This window comes from Lactuca saligna, chromosome 8 (genome assembly GCF_052625555.1).
Source record: "Lactuca saligna cultivar CGN05327 chromosome 8, ASM5262555v1, whole genome shotgun sequence".
Taxonomy (NCBI): Eukaryota; Viridiplantae; Streptophyta; class Magnoliopsida; order Asterales; family Asteraceae; genus Lactuca; species Lactuca saligna.
Genome location: NC_136424.1, coordinates 63,907,523 through 63,925,301, shown reverse-complemented (window position 1 = coordinate 63,925,301; position 17,779 = coordinate 63,907,523). Strand labels below are relative to the sequence as shown.

Sequence of the window (17,779 nt, the reverse complement as noted above, 5' to 3'; positions counted from 1 at the left end):
AAGAACTGGAAAGAATGGAGGGTAAGAAAAGGGAAGACAAAAGCAGTTGAAGAATGGGAAGTGTAAAAAGGAAAACATCGTTGGTAAGGGAAGTTTAAATGTGAAGCAAGAATATCGAACAGTTACAATGATGAAACTGCATGTGCTGACGACTCTGTCACATCAGAGGACGTCAGGTCTATCTTCACCGAACACGTGTCTTGATCAAGGCTATAACAACTCAGTTACACCATGCGAATGTTGACGTTTACTAGCCTAGGGGACTTGTTAACGTATCCCACTAGGAATACGCTAAAGATAACAAAACTGCTATCTTGAGGACGACCTAGCTGACAGTCGTGATCCATCCCAGCGCCAGTCCCGGGCCCTCGCCCTCACGCTAAGACCTTGATGCTTGGCGACCTCGTGCCCAGGTCCAATTCCCGACGACAATCGCCAGTCTATAATAAGCCAAAACACAGTTGGTCGTCTCCTAGAGCGATAAGTGTAGCATTTTGGGCGATGTCCTTTGTTGATTCTGCACCAATAGCAAATTACCCCTAGTGGTGTACGATCCACCAATGGGACTCCTCTACGTCATGTCGGCCCAGATGGGACAAAGAATACTGTTGGGATCATGTGCAGAGAACAACAGGTATAAAGGGAGCTCTTTTTCTCCAGGAGGAGTGATCGTCTTCTCACTCTCCAAAACCCTAATCACCTTATTCTCATATACATACTAACTATACCGTCGGGGTTTTGTCCTGAAACCACCTCGCGTACGTCGACCGACGTTATCTCTTTATTTGTGTGATTACATGACTCTATCTAGCCAAAATCATCAAGTAACAGTGTAATGCACCAAACACATATCACAACAAATATCAAAACATAAACATTAAAACAATATTAATAATTTTCGTTTTCATAATAATTCTTAATTATGTAACAAACTTTCTATTTATAATATCATATATAATAAAATAATATAATTTTGAAATCATATATAATAAATAATAAAAATGTAAAGATTGTAAAAAATAAATTGTTTGAGGATGGCTAAATGAGGCTTAATATAGGATCCATGTATAACCCTACTACTATAACCATCTCAAACTAATGATTTTTTTAGAAAAAGATCTCATAACCATTTAGCCAACTCAAAACTCATCCCAAAAGACTTGGGTTCAGTTTTCCCATTGGTCTGGGTATTTTTTTTCATCCCAACAACCGTCTACCCCCAATCAAAGGTCATTTATGTGATTAGTCGCTCTATCATCCAGTTGAAACATGACAACTAACATCTACCTCTCTTTTACCTCGTTCCAAAATAAAAATAAAAATATCTAGTAAGTTGCTAATTGTTGAAATTTGAGTTGTAATAGAACTCGATTACAATGAATGTTATCGGTTTGAAGTTTTGAATGAAAAAAAAAAAAAAGAGAGAGAGAGAGAAGGTGGAGTGTAATTATCATTGAATATATTACGTTTATGCTTTATACATTATGAAGTAACTATGTGTAAGCAAATGTCGGTAATGCATGTTACCTAAATATTATAGTTAAAATTTTCTTTGAGTTGTATAGGATTTAAAATCCCATACAACATCAGAACCAAACATAGGATTGGGATAAAATTCAATTCCAAAACACTAAAAACTAGACAAAAAAGAATGAGGCTATGAATTAAAATAATACATTATGTGTTTCTTTGCAACTAATTTCACAGTCTTATATCTACATCAGTCTCTATTAATACAACACTAAACATTTACAAAAACCCCCCATCTTCAGCTTGCGCTTCACAATGGCCCACATCCTCATCTACCTCCATTACAAAATCCACAAAAATATAACAACCAACTGATCTTATGGCATCAAACATTCCTCATGGATTCCTATGATGAAATAGCTTCGTAATTGCTCTCCTCTCACAATCCTACATACAATAACAACATTAAAAAAAACAACCAAAAAAAAAAAAACATTTTTGGAAATTTACTTACCTTAAACATGTGTAGCACCAATGGCTTATCAGGGTTCATTCTCTTCAACTTCAAAAAAGTATACCCAAAGCTCAATTGATCACGTGAAGTAAACCGATCAACTTCATTAAACCAAAGGCACGAAAATAAATTAGACATCGGTGTATGTGCTCTCACAATGAACGAACCTTCAGGTACATCTTCAATTAAAAAAATTAAAAAATAAATAAATTAGTGACGTGGCTCTGAGATATGATTTTGAAAATGGAAAATAAAAACTATGAAATACCAGCGATACGCACAACTTGGTAGGGGTTTATTAGGGTCTGAATGGTTAAATTTATGGAGTCCATCTGATTGATAAAATAAAAATTGTTCATCGATTGCTGTGTGGTTGTATTTATTTAAACGTTTATTTTGTTGTACTTCATCCCATACACAGTGTCGCGTGTAATGATTTGAAATTGCAAATTCCGATTTTTTTCTCCATAGAAAATATTCGATGATTTGGATTGGGTCAGTGTGAAGCCTCATCTTGCTATCAAGCCAAATTGAATACCTAAAAATAATAATATAATTTTATTATTTCCAAGGGTGTTTATGTAATTTTAGTTAAAACGATGATCTAAGAAGTAATAATACCTAGCGGATGGGAAGAGACGATGTGACAAAAACTTAGGCACTTTTCCTGTTTTTCGCATGTCATTATATGGCAAATTGTTTACTACAATTATTCTCCATAATCCAATAAACCCTTTTTCATCAGGAATACTTCCTTCTTTTGATAGTTTCACAAGTGTTTCTTTATCAACAAACATAACAAAACAAACATTCTTCTTTGAATATTCACTAATCTACAAGAACGAAACCTTAATTAGAATCATTATTTTAATTCAATTAATAAGATCTGATCATGTAAGAAGATATTGACTTAAACTTACCATTTTGCTAGTTGGTCTTCGCAGAAAGTCTGAGCTTCCAAAAATACAAGATGATACAACAACAGTACAAGAATTCATGTACATTTTGTCCTCGTTGACCAAGTCAAACCCAGTGTTTGGAGACCCTTCGGGTCCTTTTATGAATCCACAGTGGATTGTTTGGTTGCTGACATGGAAGGATTGTTCTCTTTCTTCAAGTGTTTGATGACCTCCAAATCTGGGAGTAATTGGGTTTTCATGTGAAGGTGTGTGATCTGTTTGAATGTATTGTAATGAAAAGTTTACAAATTTCCAAAAGGATTTGGGCTCATTGAGTAGATCTACTGAGTCGATTAACTCAACTTCACAAGGATTAAAACCTAAAATGTGTATATAGATACAATCAGATGGGAAAAAAGCATATAAATTTTGAATTTTGAATGGTGGAATAAGAGAGAAGGAATCTTACGTGCTCTATGAGGCTTCTTTTTTGGCTTCTCGAGGGTATATGGCTCTATGGATACATCTTTCATGTCTCTCAATGATGGAAGGCTTTGATGGTCTTCTACACCTAAGAAAATACAAGAATGTAATCATGCCTATGTCATATCAGAAGTTCCATGTGTTGAAGACAACAGCCTGAAACTATGGGCATGAATAACACAGAAGATTTTGCATTATAACACCTCTCTTATTTACACATTTGATAGCACAAAGAAACTGTTAGGTACATTAATGAGTTCTACATAAAGTCATTAAGAACAAAGATGGAAACAGGCCTCAATATCATTAGCATATCATGCATATGTGTAACTTGAACTAATATTTCCCTCTTTCAACAGTTAGTTCTTTCCAGAACTAGAGTCTGACTTCACACAACATCTTCTTTCACATAGACCTAACCAGAGTAAAATGCCAGAATGTCCTCAAATTTACTATCACAATTAAGCATTTTTCGAATACAGAAATCAGAGCAAGTGGTGGGAGGACTATAAAACGCTTCAAGGTTAAGTGAAATAGTATAGAGAAGTGAATCAAATTAATAAGAAGTACCATGGAAGAACATCTTAAATCCGAAAATAGCAAAACAGATGGAGAAGAGAGCAGCAAGTGAGAATAACCAGAACAACAATCTCATCCGTCCAGCCCTCCGACTACGACGAGCAGCTCGTAATCCATAGTCACTATTATGATCAGCAGCTTTAATCAGATCTGAACCAACAGGAACTCCCCTCCTCTCCGGTAACATTTCAGTTTTTCCTAAAACTAACCTCCTTCGAATTCATCTGTAGAAAATCATAAGATCTGAAAAGGTTATCATACATCGAATCAAATTACACTAACTTCACTTCAAAGTAAACACACACATTCCAATAATAATACAAATTTACCTATTCCTGGCTACAAATCTTCCTTCTGAATGCGGATCTTGTTCCGAGCCCTAATTTCGGTATTGATTCTGTGAGTCAATCTGTCGTTTTCATACTAAGGGCCGAGAGAATCAAATTGACGAGTGGAAAGATTGAGAGGAAAAGGGACAATTGTCGGTCGTGCATCCAACGAATGCGAAGGAAGATGAACTTGAAAGCGCCTTTTTTTAGAAGACAAAATGTACTTTTATTATTTAGCATTTAGCAAGTGCGGTCTAAAACATGTATTTGACTCTGTCAAAGATTGGGACATTGGGTCAGGTAGGATCTGGATCAACATGAAACATTTTTTAAGAGTAAATGATATCTTTGGTCCTTAAGTATAGTTGTTTTTACAATTTTGGTTCTAACTAATTTTCTCTTATTACCGATTTTTCATGTTTGATCCCAGACAAATAGTTAATTTAAGGAAAAAAAAACGTTATAATAATAAAGAATAAAAAAATTCATGATAAAAATAACATTTAATAGAAATTAACTGATAAAAAATAATGTTTAATAAAAATTAACTAATAAACTAACTAGAAGATATAAAACGATATAAAAAAATGTTTTGGATAATGAGTTTTCTTTTACTAATTAGGGGTATATTTTTGGAATAATTTTTTTTTAATTCATAAAAGACTAGCTTATACGTTACTTTTTACTTTGTCAAACATGACAACTTACTAAAAAAACTCGAAAAAAAAAAATTATTAGTTGTAACATGCCAAATCCAACCTAAAAATGTTAGAGTATAGAAAGAATTATTGCATCAACAAACAAAACGAAAAAAAAAAAAAAAGTTTTTGCTAAAAATGTGAAGGATGTTGAGAATTCTACAACCTCAATGGTGTTCATTCCCTATAAAAATTGAAATGCTAAAGAATGTATAAAATACATATTGCCATCTTATACGTTAGCATCGACAATTCGAAGCGGGAAAATATCATACAAGTACGTATAGGGATAACTTTTAGTGATAAAATTTTATGATTATGTGTATGCATGCATGACTAAATGATACATAGGAAATGAGTAAATGATTAATACTAAGGAAAACATTACCTAAACCTATTATGTGAGGTTCAATAACATATAAAAATAGTTTTGGTGAAATATAACTTTTATAAGTTAACGTTTCCTGAAGTTCACTCTTTATTCTTATAATTCTAGATTGCTTTTATTCTTTCAGTTAAAATCTAGAAAAAAATGATCTCATGTTATACAACCTCAAAATATTTTTTTTGTGAATAAGTCTAATTTTATTTGTTAAATAACAAAATATACAAACCACTAAATTACATCAAATATCAAGCACATAACTTCTGGTTGTTGTTTTAAAAAATAATAATAATAACTTTTAGCTTATTTTAATATACAAACTATTAAAGTACATCAAATAACAAGCATATAACTTTTGGTTGCTATTCAAAAAAAATCTATAACTTTTGGTTTATTTAAATATACAAACCATTAAATTACATAATACATTTAAAACTAGACCTAATATGTTTGCTACAATAAATAATCATATTAAAAATTTAAAACCCTAAATTAGCATCAAAAAAATGTATACACTTTACAAACAGAGGGAGAATATCAATAAAAAGAAAATCAAAAATCAAAAAAATCGCTAATAAACAAAACTCGGCGGCGCTTTACGCTTAACCCACACGAGAAACTGGTTTTTTCTCATTGGATTGCCGTACGAGAAACCAGAAAATCAAAAAATGGCGAATGAAATGGAAGAACTAATTGGATTCCTCTCTGCTCCTTCTCCACAAGTAAGTTAGTTCTGGTGTTGTTTTTTTGTACTTAAACCCATTAGTATTATCAATTATGCTGTTAAAACCCTAATTCACAGAGTCGAGTAATTATAATTCAGTTGAGCTATATTCAATTATTTTAATTAGATAGTCTGATTAGGTCCATTAAGTAACCATTGTAATGGTATTCATCAAACGTGATAATTATACCGCGTTGAGATCCTAATTTATATCATCGGAATCGAGAGTTTCGTTGCAATTTTTGCTTGTGGTTGAATCTAATCAACTCCAAACCACGAATTTGATGGAGTAAACTCGAATCTGTATAGTCTGTTATCAAATTGTAAGAACTCATTATCGTTGCCTTGTTACTTGAAAGCTTGAAACATTACTTAGCTTTTTTTATTATCAGGTGCAGAAGGTAGCTGTTGATATTGTTCGTGATTTAACTGGATCAGAAGATGGACTACAATCCCTCGCCAGTTATTCCAAAACCGTGCTTCCATCCTTGTGTCGACTATTAGGTGAAAAAAAGGTGCCATATTGTAATATTGTTTACGTTTTGGAGATGAAGATCTTATTTCTCAATTCTCATCATATCATCTTCTCACTCTCATTCTTCATATCATGACTTAACTTCAATAATCATGTTTCAGGAGGTCTCTGAAGCAGCAACACAAGCTCTCGTGAATCTCTCCCAAAATTCTGATTTGGCATCAAAGATGATTGAAATTGGTATAATTAAAGTAACCATGGATATTCTATACAAACAAGGTTGTGAAATCACTGGATTACTAGTCATGCTTCTTGTTAATCTTACACAGCTTGATTCTGGTGTTGAATCATTGCTTCAGGTTTTGTTTCTTTAATTTGTTTAGTTTATCGATTGCTTTTTATAGACGAATGATTTTATTAGTAGTTTATGTGGATCATATGTGTAGTTGGGAGATGATAAGGTGCAGGGGTTGTATGTCATGAAACTTGTGAGATCATTTTGCACATCATCCAATGAGAAAAAAGGTCCAATCATTTTAGAAATTACACATGTGATTTTATCTAAATTCTCAATTTCTCATACTGATTTTATAATTTTACTTTTTTTTTGTTGAATTTAAACAGATGATGCATTTGGACATGTTGGATCAATACTTGTAAACATTTCAAAAAACAAAGAAGGAAGATCACTTCTTTTAGACTCCAAACGTGGGCTTTTGAAACAAATTATCAGACAATTTGATTCCACAAGCATATTGAGAAAGAAAGGGGTAAGTTCAAACTTCAAAATTGAACTACAACCCTTAAAGAATAATAATAATAACCGGTTTTAGCCCTTGAAGATTGAGTATATTTCACATCTTACCCTTCATAGGTATCTGGCACTATTCGGAACTGCTGTTTTGAAGCTGACAATCAAATACAAAATTTGCTTCTGATATCAGAGTTTCTTTGGCCAGCTTTACTTCTACCAGTTGCTGGAAACAAGGTCTGTATTTTCATTTATATTTTCATTTTAAAGAATTCATAACAATGTTTCTCATTTTTGTCATTTAATTATATATATTTATTTTTTATATCAGGTGTATAATGAACAAGATACTTCAAAGATGCCACTTGAATTAGGAAGTGCACTCTCAATTGAGAGGGAACCTGTAACCGATACTGAAATACGCGTCCAAGCATTGGAGGCTGTTTACTTGATTATATTACAGGTGGGAGGGTATTTTGGTAATTTTGTAATGTTGTGGGAGGTTTGTTGTTTTGAGGTTAACATGGGCGTTGTTTGGTGATGAGGGAACAGGGGGCTGGTAGAAGGGCATTTTGGTCAGTAAATGGACCACGGATACTTCAATTAGGGTATGAGGAGGAAGAAGATCCGAAAGTTATGCGTGCATATGAGCAAATTGGCTCTTTGGTAATTATTATTATTATTATCATTTTTTTATTATATAGTTTTAATGCATTTTGTTAAAAAAAATGAATGTAATGTGATTTGATGGATTTTTGCAGCTTGTTGAAGGTAATGATACGGAGGAAGGATCCATGCAGACATCTGCATAGTATGCATCAAAAGTTATGTGTTGTTAAACTCGTATGATGTTTTTGCTTTTATTATTTAATGGCGTGTAATTTTTATTAATCTTTACTCATTAGTCATTGCTAAGCTTTGTTGCACATTGTTAGTATATTCTCAATGATAAGGATGATGAGGGCATTTATGTCCCCTTGTTACACATTTTTTGTGGGACAACCATTTTGTTTATGAGTAGAGGTGCCAAATAATTTTTTGATGCGCTTTATTCACCTAAAAACAAATTTTTTGATCAACACATATTGTAAACATTATCACCATAAATGGAATCTTTCGGGTAGAGTACAAAACAATGATTACACTAATCATTCAATTAATAAACTCAACTTAATTAACATGGAGATGTGCATTACTTACTCAAGCACTGGGGGTGGATATAGGATTTCGTAGTAGATGTTAGCAGCGGCATATATATATATATATATATATATATATATATATATATATATATATATATATATATATATATAGGTTTATGTGAGACGGCCTAATTTTGTGAGACCGTGAGACGCATTTCTTTATTTTTTTTAATTTTTTTAAAAAAAAATTTAGTTAATTCAAGTTCCAAAAATAATATTTAAAAAAAGAATTTTTTGATTTTTCCATTTATTTTGCACTTTAAAATTATTTTTAGAATATGTATAGTGTAATATTCTATTTAGAATATTTCACGTATTTTTTTTAAAAAAAAGAACTTTTTTTTATTTTTTTTAGTTAATTCAAATTCCGAAAATAATATTTAAAAAAAGAACTTTTAGATTTTTATATTTATTTTGCATTTTAAAATTATTTTTTAGAATATGTCAGTGTAATATTCTATTTAGAATATTTCACGTATTTTTCAAAAAAAAAAACGGGATTTTTTTTATTTATTTATTTTTTTAAAATTTATTTTATTTAGTTAATTCAAGTTCCGAAAATAATATTTAAAAAAAGAATTTTTGGATTTTTCCATTTATTTTACATTTTAAAATTATTTTTAGATTTGATCTCACAGTCTCACAAAATTATAATGGTCTCAAATGAACCTGAACCTATATATATATATATATATATATATATATATATATATATATATATATATATATATATATATATATAATGTAGTGGTATAATAGTACAAAAAACGAAAATTTTGAAAATTTTTACACTGCGTTGAAAAAATAAATAGGGATTGTCGGTGCCACTATGGGATCCATAGTGGAACCGCTCCTACAAGCACTTAAAATATGAACTCTTTATGTGAAATCAATCCAACCTAGATCTGTCCTTAATTTAGTAAGTGAAAAAAAATATGTTTACCAAGTAAGAGATTTACTCGACCGAATCAAGTTTGTTCTTGCAAGTGATGTGTGTCAAATTATGCCTTTTTGCCTGACTCGACCAGGTTAACTTCGTTTTGGTGAGTGACTCGGCCGAGTCACTTTCTATGGTATCCTAGGAAGTATTTTTTACGGACTCGACCAAGTCAAACCAAAGGCATAGGTTGACTTGGTTGTGCCTTATAAAAGTTCGGCCTGCGAAAAATTCATCTCTTGTATATCAATTTCTTGCTTCATGAAAATTGGATTACAAATCTCCATCGCCCTCTAAAATATATGTCAAGCTTCGAACCACCTAAAAAACATCCAAAAAAACATGAAAATCAAAATGTTCCACCAATTTACATACAAGTCCTGAAATATGTAAAATGCATGGGTTTAATGCATAAATGTGATGTCGATGCATGAAATAGATGTCCTAAAAGATACATAAAATACATCTAACAATTGATGCAATATTTTTAACCTAATCATAAATCTAACATCAAAACTTCATCCTATACCTAAAATCATCCATAAAATATGGAGTTTTATTAAAGTCAAGAAGGAGAACGAAAAAACTGGGTGTAGATAAGTAGGCTTTATTTAGAATTAACCAGTGGTGATAATTCTCGACACAATCCGCTACACGACACGAAGATAAAAAAGGGTTAGGATTGGGTTTTTCTGACTCGCCAACCAGCTAACCCATTTATTATACGGGTCTTGTTCGTGTTTGCAAATAATTTCGCAGGTTAACTCGTGAACCCATTTATTTTATTAGATTAAAAAAAATTAAGAATATACTTATTAAATGCAGAAGAGAGTATGGACTAATAAGAAAATATGTGATATTTAAACTTCTTTCTTGTGATCCACGAACACGGTTTTGACCCACAAACCTGAAATCTAACTCACAAATTTGAATCTTTCCTACAAACCTATGAACCTGTATAATTAAAGGTTACGTGGGTCGTGTATAAGTTTGGCTTATCTGAGATTGGGTTGAGCAAGATGACATTGATATTTATATAGGCTATGTATGGGTAGAGTTTTTTAACCCGTCAACCCGAACACAACACGATTGCTACCCGCCAAATTAGCTTCTAATCTTTAAGTTGTCTTCAATTCAAGCTCCTAAAGCTCATCAGGCTTTCAAAAGCGACATTACCTTCTTTATCTCATTTTCAATTGTTTCAAATGAAGGAGATTGAGGAAAGTCTGGGGTTTAAGCCCACTGTTTTTCAACTTGATAATATAGGTCCCTAAATTTTTAGTTTTTCTCGGTTGACCCCAAACTTATCATTAGCTTTTATGTTACTACTCCAATCATGCACACACAATAACTTGATGTTATTAGTTTTATTGATGTTAAACGGGTTAAATAAAAGTCAAACATGCGTTGCTCTTCGTTAAACAAACCAACACTTAACACTCGAGTTTTTGACCAAAATGGGGTTATTCAAAACAATATTTATCAATCTAGTATAGTAGTATAGTTTCAAAAAAAAAAGATTTACCAAACTAGTGTTTTCTCAATTTTCTTGTATTTTTTAGTTTTTCTTGCTGTTTTATAAATTAGTTTTTTTTCTTTTATTTCAGTTTTTAATGTTTTTTTTTATCAAAAAACGGATGCATCAAAACCAAACAACATCAAAGGTATATAAAATAATAATTAAATCCTAAATTTATATTAATAAACCATTTTGTAAATATTTTTTCAATAACTTTATTTTGGTTAAAAACCCAGTTAATGTATAGTGCATTTTTTTCATTTTTTGAAATCGTTCATTTGCAAAAGTTCATTTTCAGTCCAGAGAAAAAGTATATAAGCAAATGTTTAGATGGCTTTATAATATATTTATAATATAGCGTGTCACTACTTACTAATAAATTGATATTTGAAGTTTGGTTGATTTTGTTGTAACCTTGTAATACACATTGTCAATTAGCAGAAGATAAGCATTGCTAATGATATCAATTTCTTTTACAGCCCACATAATCTTGCACAAACACATAGTCAAAAACTAAATTACATCCCACTAAATATGTTTTTTAATTTTATCAAAAAGGTTTAGGATAAATTCAAATCATCATAAAAAAAACATCAGTAATTCCGTGTAACAGAAGGTCGGTAGGAAGGAAAAACAGTATGGGCGAAGGGGTGATATCTTTTGAAAGTGTTGGAATGCTGAAAACCTAAACCTACGATCAAATACAAAGTATAATATATATTATTATTAGTTGTATTTTGGGTTTTTGTTATAAAAGCCCCCAATTTTACAAAAAAAAAAAAAAAAAAAAACGGTGATGGCCAAAGTCGTTTTTTTTTTTTTGCCACTTCAAATACCGGATAATTGATTCGAATTTTCCCTTTACCTTGATTTTACCTTCTATGGCCGGTAGCCCACCTGGTCTTTTTCTCAAACCCTCTCTGCCTCCACCACCATCTTCGATTTTCCCTTCACCACCATCAACTGTTTCGATCGACGAGATCCAAAGAAACAAGAAAAAAATTGCAGCTCTCTCACTCTCCAAAATCGATTGAAGGTTCTTTTTCCTCTTCTGATTTCGCAGCTCTCTCACTCTCTTCTTTTGCTTTGTACTATCGATCCCCACTCACCTGGTAAGACCTCCGCCTCCAAGCATCGTATGCGATACAGAGGAACACACACATTGATTTGGACCTGCAAATTAATTCATCAATGAAGAAGAGAACTTGTGTTCTTAATTCATCAAGATTATCAAACACAAGGGTGCTATAATTGAGATTAGTCCCTATGATTCGCAGGTCTCTTTTCTCTTGCTTTGTATTATCGATCCACACTCACCAAGATTCATAGCTTCCTTCTCCCTTTTTTCCCTCAAATTGAATAGAAGAATTGAGTTTCACCCCTTAGGTCGATTAACAGGTTAAATGTTTATTTATTGCTTTCTGTGTACAGGTTAAATGTTTATTTATTGCTTTTTGTGTGTGCACTCTTCTCGAAAAGAAACTGACTTCAAAATTGAAGTATCAATCCCCTTCTTTTTCTCTTAATCGATGGTGGACTAAGGTGATGGTAATGTTGTTTATATGGTTTAATGCTTTTTTAGATTTTTATGTTGCAATTTTTGTTTTTGGTGTTCAGATGTGCTTATCAGTGCTAGATGGTGTTTGTGTGGGTGGTATCTGTTGGTTCTGAAAATGTGAAAAAGGATGATGGTCGATCCAGATGGGGTTTTTCACATCTGGGTTCTTCATCACCAAGCACCCACCTTCACCATCACCATTGTTGTTCTTTCTATTAATAACTTGCAACTAGTTAAAAAGAAGGGGATGGGCTGATTTTGTAATCCATCGTCTTTCATGACACCTGCTCAACTAGAAATCGAAAATTAGTATATAGATCAATGATTTGTTTCTGATCAGAAGATGCGAGAGAGAGAGAGAGACAGAGAGAAAGGATATCGATTTTGATGATCGATGTGGTGGGGATGGTGGATGATGGACGATAGTGGTGGTAATGGTGGTGGTTTGTGTGTTGTTGATGGTGGTGTTGGTAGCAAAGGGCGGTGGTGGTGGAAAAGTGTAGTGCTGGAGGTGATAAGTAAATATAAGGGCTTTTATGACAAATGTGATTGGTCCCAGAAGATAAAATCAAGGTAAAGGGAAAAATCGAACCAATTATCCGGTATTTGAAGCATCCGTGGCAAAAAAAACGACTTTAGGCATAACTGGTTTTTTTGTGTAAGATTGGGGGTTTTTATGACAAAAACCCATGTATTTTTTAATAATATGTATAAAATATGAATTTAGGATTTAATTATTATTGTATATATCTTTGGCGTAGTTCGTTGCTGATGCACCGGTTTTTTGATAAAAAAACATTAAAAACTGATAAAAAAAACATTAAAAACTGAAATAAAAGAAAAAATAAAAAAAATAATTTAAAATAAATAAAAATAGTAAGAAAAGCTAAAAATTATTAAAAAAAATGAGAATAACACTAGTTTGTTAAATACTTTTGAAATTATACTAAGTGTGAGACCCGTATACTATACGGGTTTATTAAAAGTAAAAAATTTAATATCAATATTTAACCATTAAATATTTTATAAAACAATAATTTTATATAACATAATGTAATATTATGGAACATTTATAAAAGAAATCTAATATTTTTTATAGCATTTATGAGATCTTATTACCAAATTAATAGAATGATTATCTTTTCTTATAAAACTCGTTAGAATTTTATGGAAATTAAAAAAAAAAATGAAAATTCCCAAAAAATGATAAGTGGAAAATAATAATTCTAAAAACTTCCACAAAATTACATGTATCAAAACTCTTAAAATTTAACATGTGGTAAAAAAAACTTTAATTTATTAGAAATAATTAGTAGATTGGTAGATTTTTTTTTTGAATAATCCAATTTTGCTCAAAAAACTCTATAAAACTCTTAACTATGACTTCACAACATCTTATAATTAATAAAAATATTAGATTTGTTTTTAATCATTTTTTTTTTGTTTAAATGTTAGTATTTATTTGTTTATTACAAAATTCACTTTTACAGTGAATTTTATAGCTCCAAAATGCAAGTGTCATGGATATCAAAGATGCCACACCTGAATATGATTCCAATAATATAAATTAAGTTATAACTCGTAATAACCATATAACCATAGTTACAAAATTAAACGAATTTGATGGTTAAAAATCATGATTATTAAGTATTAAATTATTAAGTAACAAGATTGTGTGATTGTTATGTAATTTTGTCATGTTTGATTCAAATAAATATATGAAATCTTTTTTAATAGAGTAAATTACTGAAATGGTTTATATGGTTTGGTCAAAATTACATGTTTAGTCCCTAACTTTTTTTTTACACTCGGATCGTCCATGTAGTTTGATTTTGTTGCGTTTTTCGTCCCTTATATACATAATTAGGGACCAAACGTGCAATTAGGGACCAAAAAGATAATTTTGACCAACCATAGGGACGATTTTAGTAATTTACTCTTTTTAATGACAAAATTACAAAAATGGTCCCTGTGGTTTGTCAAAAGTAACAAACTTAGTCCTTATCTATTATTTTTTATGCATTTGGCCATTGTGGTTTGTAAAAGTTGCATTGGAGGTCCTTTTTCATAACACCGTCAATTTGTAGCCGTTTGGGGTCATTAAGTTAGGGGTATATTCGTCTTTTTATGTGACATCCCCAAAATCACGGCCAGAAAAGACCGGTTTTGTTTATACTTTATTTCAAAATCAGAGTTATCTTTTAATAAAAGGGTTGCGGAATTTGTCCCAAAACAATAATATGATAAAGATTTATCAAAAGCATTTCCATAGAAATGTATTTCATTAAAAGACTCGGGATGTCATGTTCGTACAGATCAAAAGTATAAACAGTACAATATAAGCCTTACTACATTATTTCATATCTACAGGCCTATATCCGTAATCCCTCGTCCAAAACATCACACCTATGCTCATGCGCCACTACCTGTAATGCATAAAACTGAGTGGGTCAGGCTTGGGATCCTGGTGAGCACATAGGGTTTTCAACCCACAATAAATAAGTTTATTAATTTCATCAATCAACAATAACCCGATTACCCGTTCCCGTTATCCTCACTTTACGTCCCTAAACACCTATCATAAGGGACCTAGCCTAAGGATCATCATCGGGACGAACACTACTGCTAAGGGGATTCCTCAGCAATAAATGTCCTAATAGGCAACCATGTGGGGGATGGAGTACACCGGTGAACACATCGTTCACAACACCTACAGGTTGCGAGCCTGCTAGTGTTCCACTGGACTGTCTAGAAGAGTCCGTGGTCGTCATCTATACTCCGCTAGATGACTGGATCAACAACAACAACATCGAGGCCTCTCATCATTTTATCACACATCACCTATTACATCTACCCATGTTTTACCCCAACATTTTCGTAGATATAAAATACATATATAGTTTAAATCATTGAAAACATGTATAACAATGTTCATCTAACGTAGATAGCAAGTATTCAGATAATATGCACACATAGCACGTAATTTATATAAAATACTTCATATCTATGTGTAAGCTGAAAGTAACTATGCACTCACCGGAAAAGGTGGTGATTCCGAACTCAGACAGCGCTTCGCTTCTTAAAAAGAATTTTTTCTTCGACGAAACCTAGTATTATTACCACTAGAGTTTAGTTTATTATTCGTCGAGACAAATTAATAGTCTAGCTATTATTATTATTATTATATAAGCGTCAAAAAAATACTTATATAACCCATAATAATAGCCCAAGTATTTATTATAAGTTCCTAATAATGTTACTATAATTAAATAAAAGTTATATTAAAAATAGCGTAGGCGTAGCTCACTTACAGCGGGTTTTATAGAAAACCGGGCTTTGCTTGGAGCAGCGTTCCCAAGCCGAAAAGCTCTTCTTCTCAGAGCCTTCGAGCACTCCGGGGCTTCCGCCTCGTGCTAGGGAGGTTCCCTAGGCTTTTCGGGGGATTTCGGGGCTAGAGAGAGGTTCTAGAGAGAGAGAATAAAGAGAAGAAAGAATGGGAAAGGTGTGAATAAAATGAGGGTGGGAGAGGTGGTATTTATAGGGTGAAATGTGGCTGAACTTGGTGCCACATGTCACCATCTGGTGGCAAGCCTTGGGGAGAAAGCAATGGCCAAGATTGTGCCATATCACCCATTTTCGCACAGCACACTTCCGACTTCTAAAATCCGTAACTTTCACATACGAACTCCGTTTTTGACATTCTTTATATCCACGCGTAGGTAATAATAAGATCTACAACTTTCATTTTGACACCGTCAGCTAATTCTCGACCGATCTTAAATTTAACAGTACAAGGAGATTATACTGTTAAACGTCTGCGTAAAATTAATAACTTCTACATACGGACTCTGTTTTTGTCTGTCTTTTTACCGTTGATTTCCTATTAATGAGATCTTCAACTCTCATTTACGTTGCATAAGCCAAAAACCGCTCGAACTAAAATTCGAGTTTCAGGTCGTGCACTGCTAAGCCGAATCTTAGAAAAATCATAACTTCTTCATACGAAGTCAGATTTGGGCGTTCTTTTTATCGATGTTCTTAGTTTAACATATTGTACGACTTTTGTTTAGATTGCTAAGGCTAAAATGTCTTCTATCGTAAATTCACTATTTACGTCTCCCGGTGTCGTGCCGGTTTTGCCGTAAAACTTCGGCGGGCCATAACTTCTTCGTTATAGCTCGGATTTCGGCATTCTTTATATGTACGGAAACCTTGAGACATATTATACAACTTTATGTAGAGATATCGGGATTATCTCACACTTTAATTTTGACGCTCATTTTTATTCTTTATTAATTATACATTTATAATTAAATACTAAACACATAAACACACATAATTCACATAATACTCAAATATTTCATATTTATTACTTCAAAAAGAGTTACAATAGTTGACCTAGACTATTACATTGATAAAAATGCTTAGCCCTGAAAACCCAGGCGTTACATTTTACGTTCGCTTCTTCACCCCCTTTAATAAGCCCTAACCAACGTTCACAAAAATCAAGTTAGCATCTCTGAAAGATCGAAGCTCTCCTCTCTTGCAAGAATGGTGATTTGTACGTGTGGAAGTATTGTTGTGAGAGTCACATCTTGGATGGACCTCAACCCAGGAAGGCGATTCTGGTCTTGTGCTCGAAATGGTCGAAGTTGTCCATTTCTTGGGTGGGTGGACGATTTGATGTACCATAGAGTTGTGGAGGTGATTCCTGGCTTGCTGAGGAGAATGAACAATGTTCAAATGATGTTGATTCAAGCTCGTGCAGATGTTGTGAAGCTCAAGTGGATGCTTATTCTATCTTGATTGTTTTTTTTTTCGTTTATATACGTATGCACTAAGTAGTAGTTGGATTTGGGGATGTATTTGGTCAGTGTATTTTGGATATGTAATGTCGGATGGTGTGTAGAACTGGAATGGGATATTACCAATTGATTTTGGGATGGGATGTCATGTATTAGAATCTTAATGTAATGTATGGTTTTAGTTAATCAGTTTAATGGTATTTTGTCTTATGTTAATTATAAAGCATTGTTTTTTTTATTATTAATCGGGAATATTGGAATGGAATGGAAAGAGTTGTGTCCATTTATCAAAGATTGGAATGGAATGAGTTATGTCCATTTATCAAAGATTGGAATGGAATGAGAAAAATACAAAATCAAAACCCTATAAGTAAACAATGGAATGGAATGTGTTTTGGTCATTTATCAAACAATGGAATGGAATGAGTTTTGGACATTATCAAACAATGGA

At 32.4% G+C, this 17,779-nt stretch overlaps 2 protein-coding genes across 4 annotated transcripts; one reads left to right on the top strand and one right to left on the bottom strand.

Annotated features, from left to right (window-relative positions):
- Positions 1 to 1,638: 1,638 nt before the first annotated feature.
- On the bottom strand, positions 1,639 to 4,499 carry LOC145011838 (transmembrane protein (DUF616)). 3 transcript variants are annotated; one of them, XM_078970576.1, is made up of 8 exons: positions 4,275 to 4,499; positions 3,937 to 4,188; positions 3,353 to 3,454; positions 2,905 to 3,263; positions 2,606 to 2,817; positions 2,266 to 2,522; positions 1,985 to 2,163; positions 1,639 to 1,917 (listed from the first exon to the last, which is right to left on the bottom strand). In XM_078970576.1, the coding sequence occupies exons 2-8, from the start codon at positions 4,130 to 4,132 to the stop codon at positions 1,867 to 1,869; spliced, it is 1,356 nt and encodes a 451-aa protein (XP_078826702.1). In that variant the 5' UTR covers positions 4,133 to 4,188; positions 4,275 to 4,499; the 3' UTR covers positions 1,639 to 1,866. The 3 variants fall into 3 exon arrangements, with proteins under 3 accessions (XP_078826702.1, XP_078826701.1, XP_078826703.1); XM_078970575.1 differs by having other exon boundaries at positions 3,937 to 4,169; XM_078970577.1 differs by lacking the exon at positions 1,639 to 1,917 and having other exon boundaries at positions 2,033 to 2,163; positions 2,253 to 2,522; positions 3,937 to 4,169.
- A 1,423-nt stretch (positions 4,500 to 5,922) lies between these two features.
- On the top strand, positions 5,923 to 8,294 carry LOC145013095 (ARM repeat superfamily protein). Its single transcript, XM_078971895.1, has 9 exons — positions 5,923 to 6,079; positions 6,474 to 6,596; positions 6,718 to 6,915; positions 7,003 to 7,081; positions 7,181 to 7,326; positions 7,431 to 7,544; positions 7,639 to 7,770; positions 7,860 to 7,973; positions 8,069 to 8,294. Exons 1-9 carry the CDS (start codon positions 6,026 to 6,028, stop codon positions 8,117 to 8,119), a joined length of 1,011 nt encoding a protein of 336 aa, XP_078828021.1. The 5' UTR covers positions 5,923 to 6,025; the 3' UTR covers positions 8,120 to 8,294.
- Positions 8,295 to 17,779: the final 9,485 nt, after the last annotated feature.

Excerpts from the sequence above, each read along its gene's own strand:
- LOC145011838 (XM_078970576.1), bottom strand. The coding sequence starts at position 4,132 with ATGTTACCGGAGAGGAGGGGAGTTCCTGTTGGTTCAGATCTGATTAAA. Across the intron at positions 2,818-2,904 it reads GAAGACCAACTAGCAAAATG|ATTAGTGAATATTCAAAGAA; the intron begins GTAAGTTTAAGT and ends TCGTTCTTGTAG. Across the intron at positions 2,164-2,265 it reads TAATAAACCCCTACCAAGTT|ATGTACCTGAAGGTTCGTTC; the intron begins GTGCGTATCGCT and ends TTTTAATTGAAG.
- LOC145013095 (XM_078971895.1), top strand. The coding sequence starts at position 6,026 with ATGGCGAATGAAATGGAAGAACTAATTGGATTCCTCTCTGCTCCTTCT. Across the intron at positions 7,082-7,180 it reads ATCATCCAATGAGAAAAAAG|ATGATGCATTTGGACATGTT; the intron begins GTCCAATCATTT and ends GAATTTAAACAG. Across the intron at positions 7,771-7,859 it reads TTTACTTGATTATATTACAG|GGGGCTGGTAGAAGGGCATT; the intron begins GTGGGAGGGTAT and ends ATGAGGGAACAG.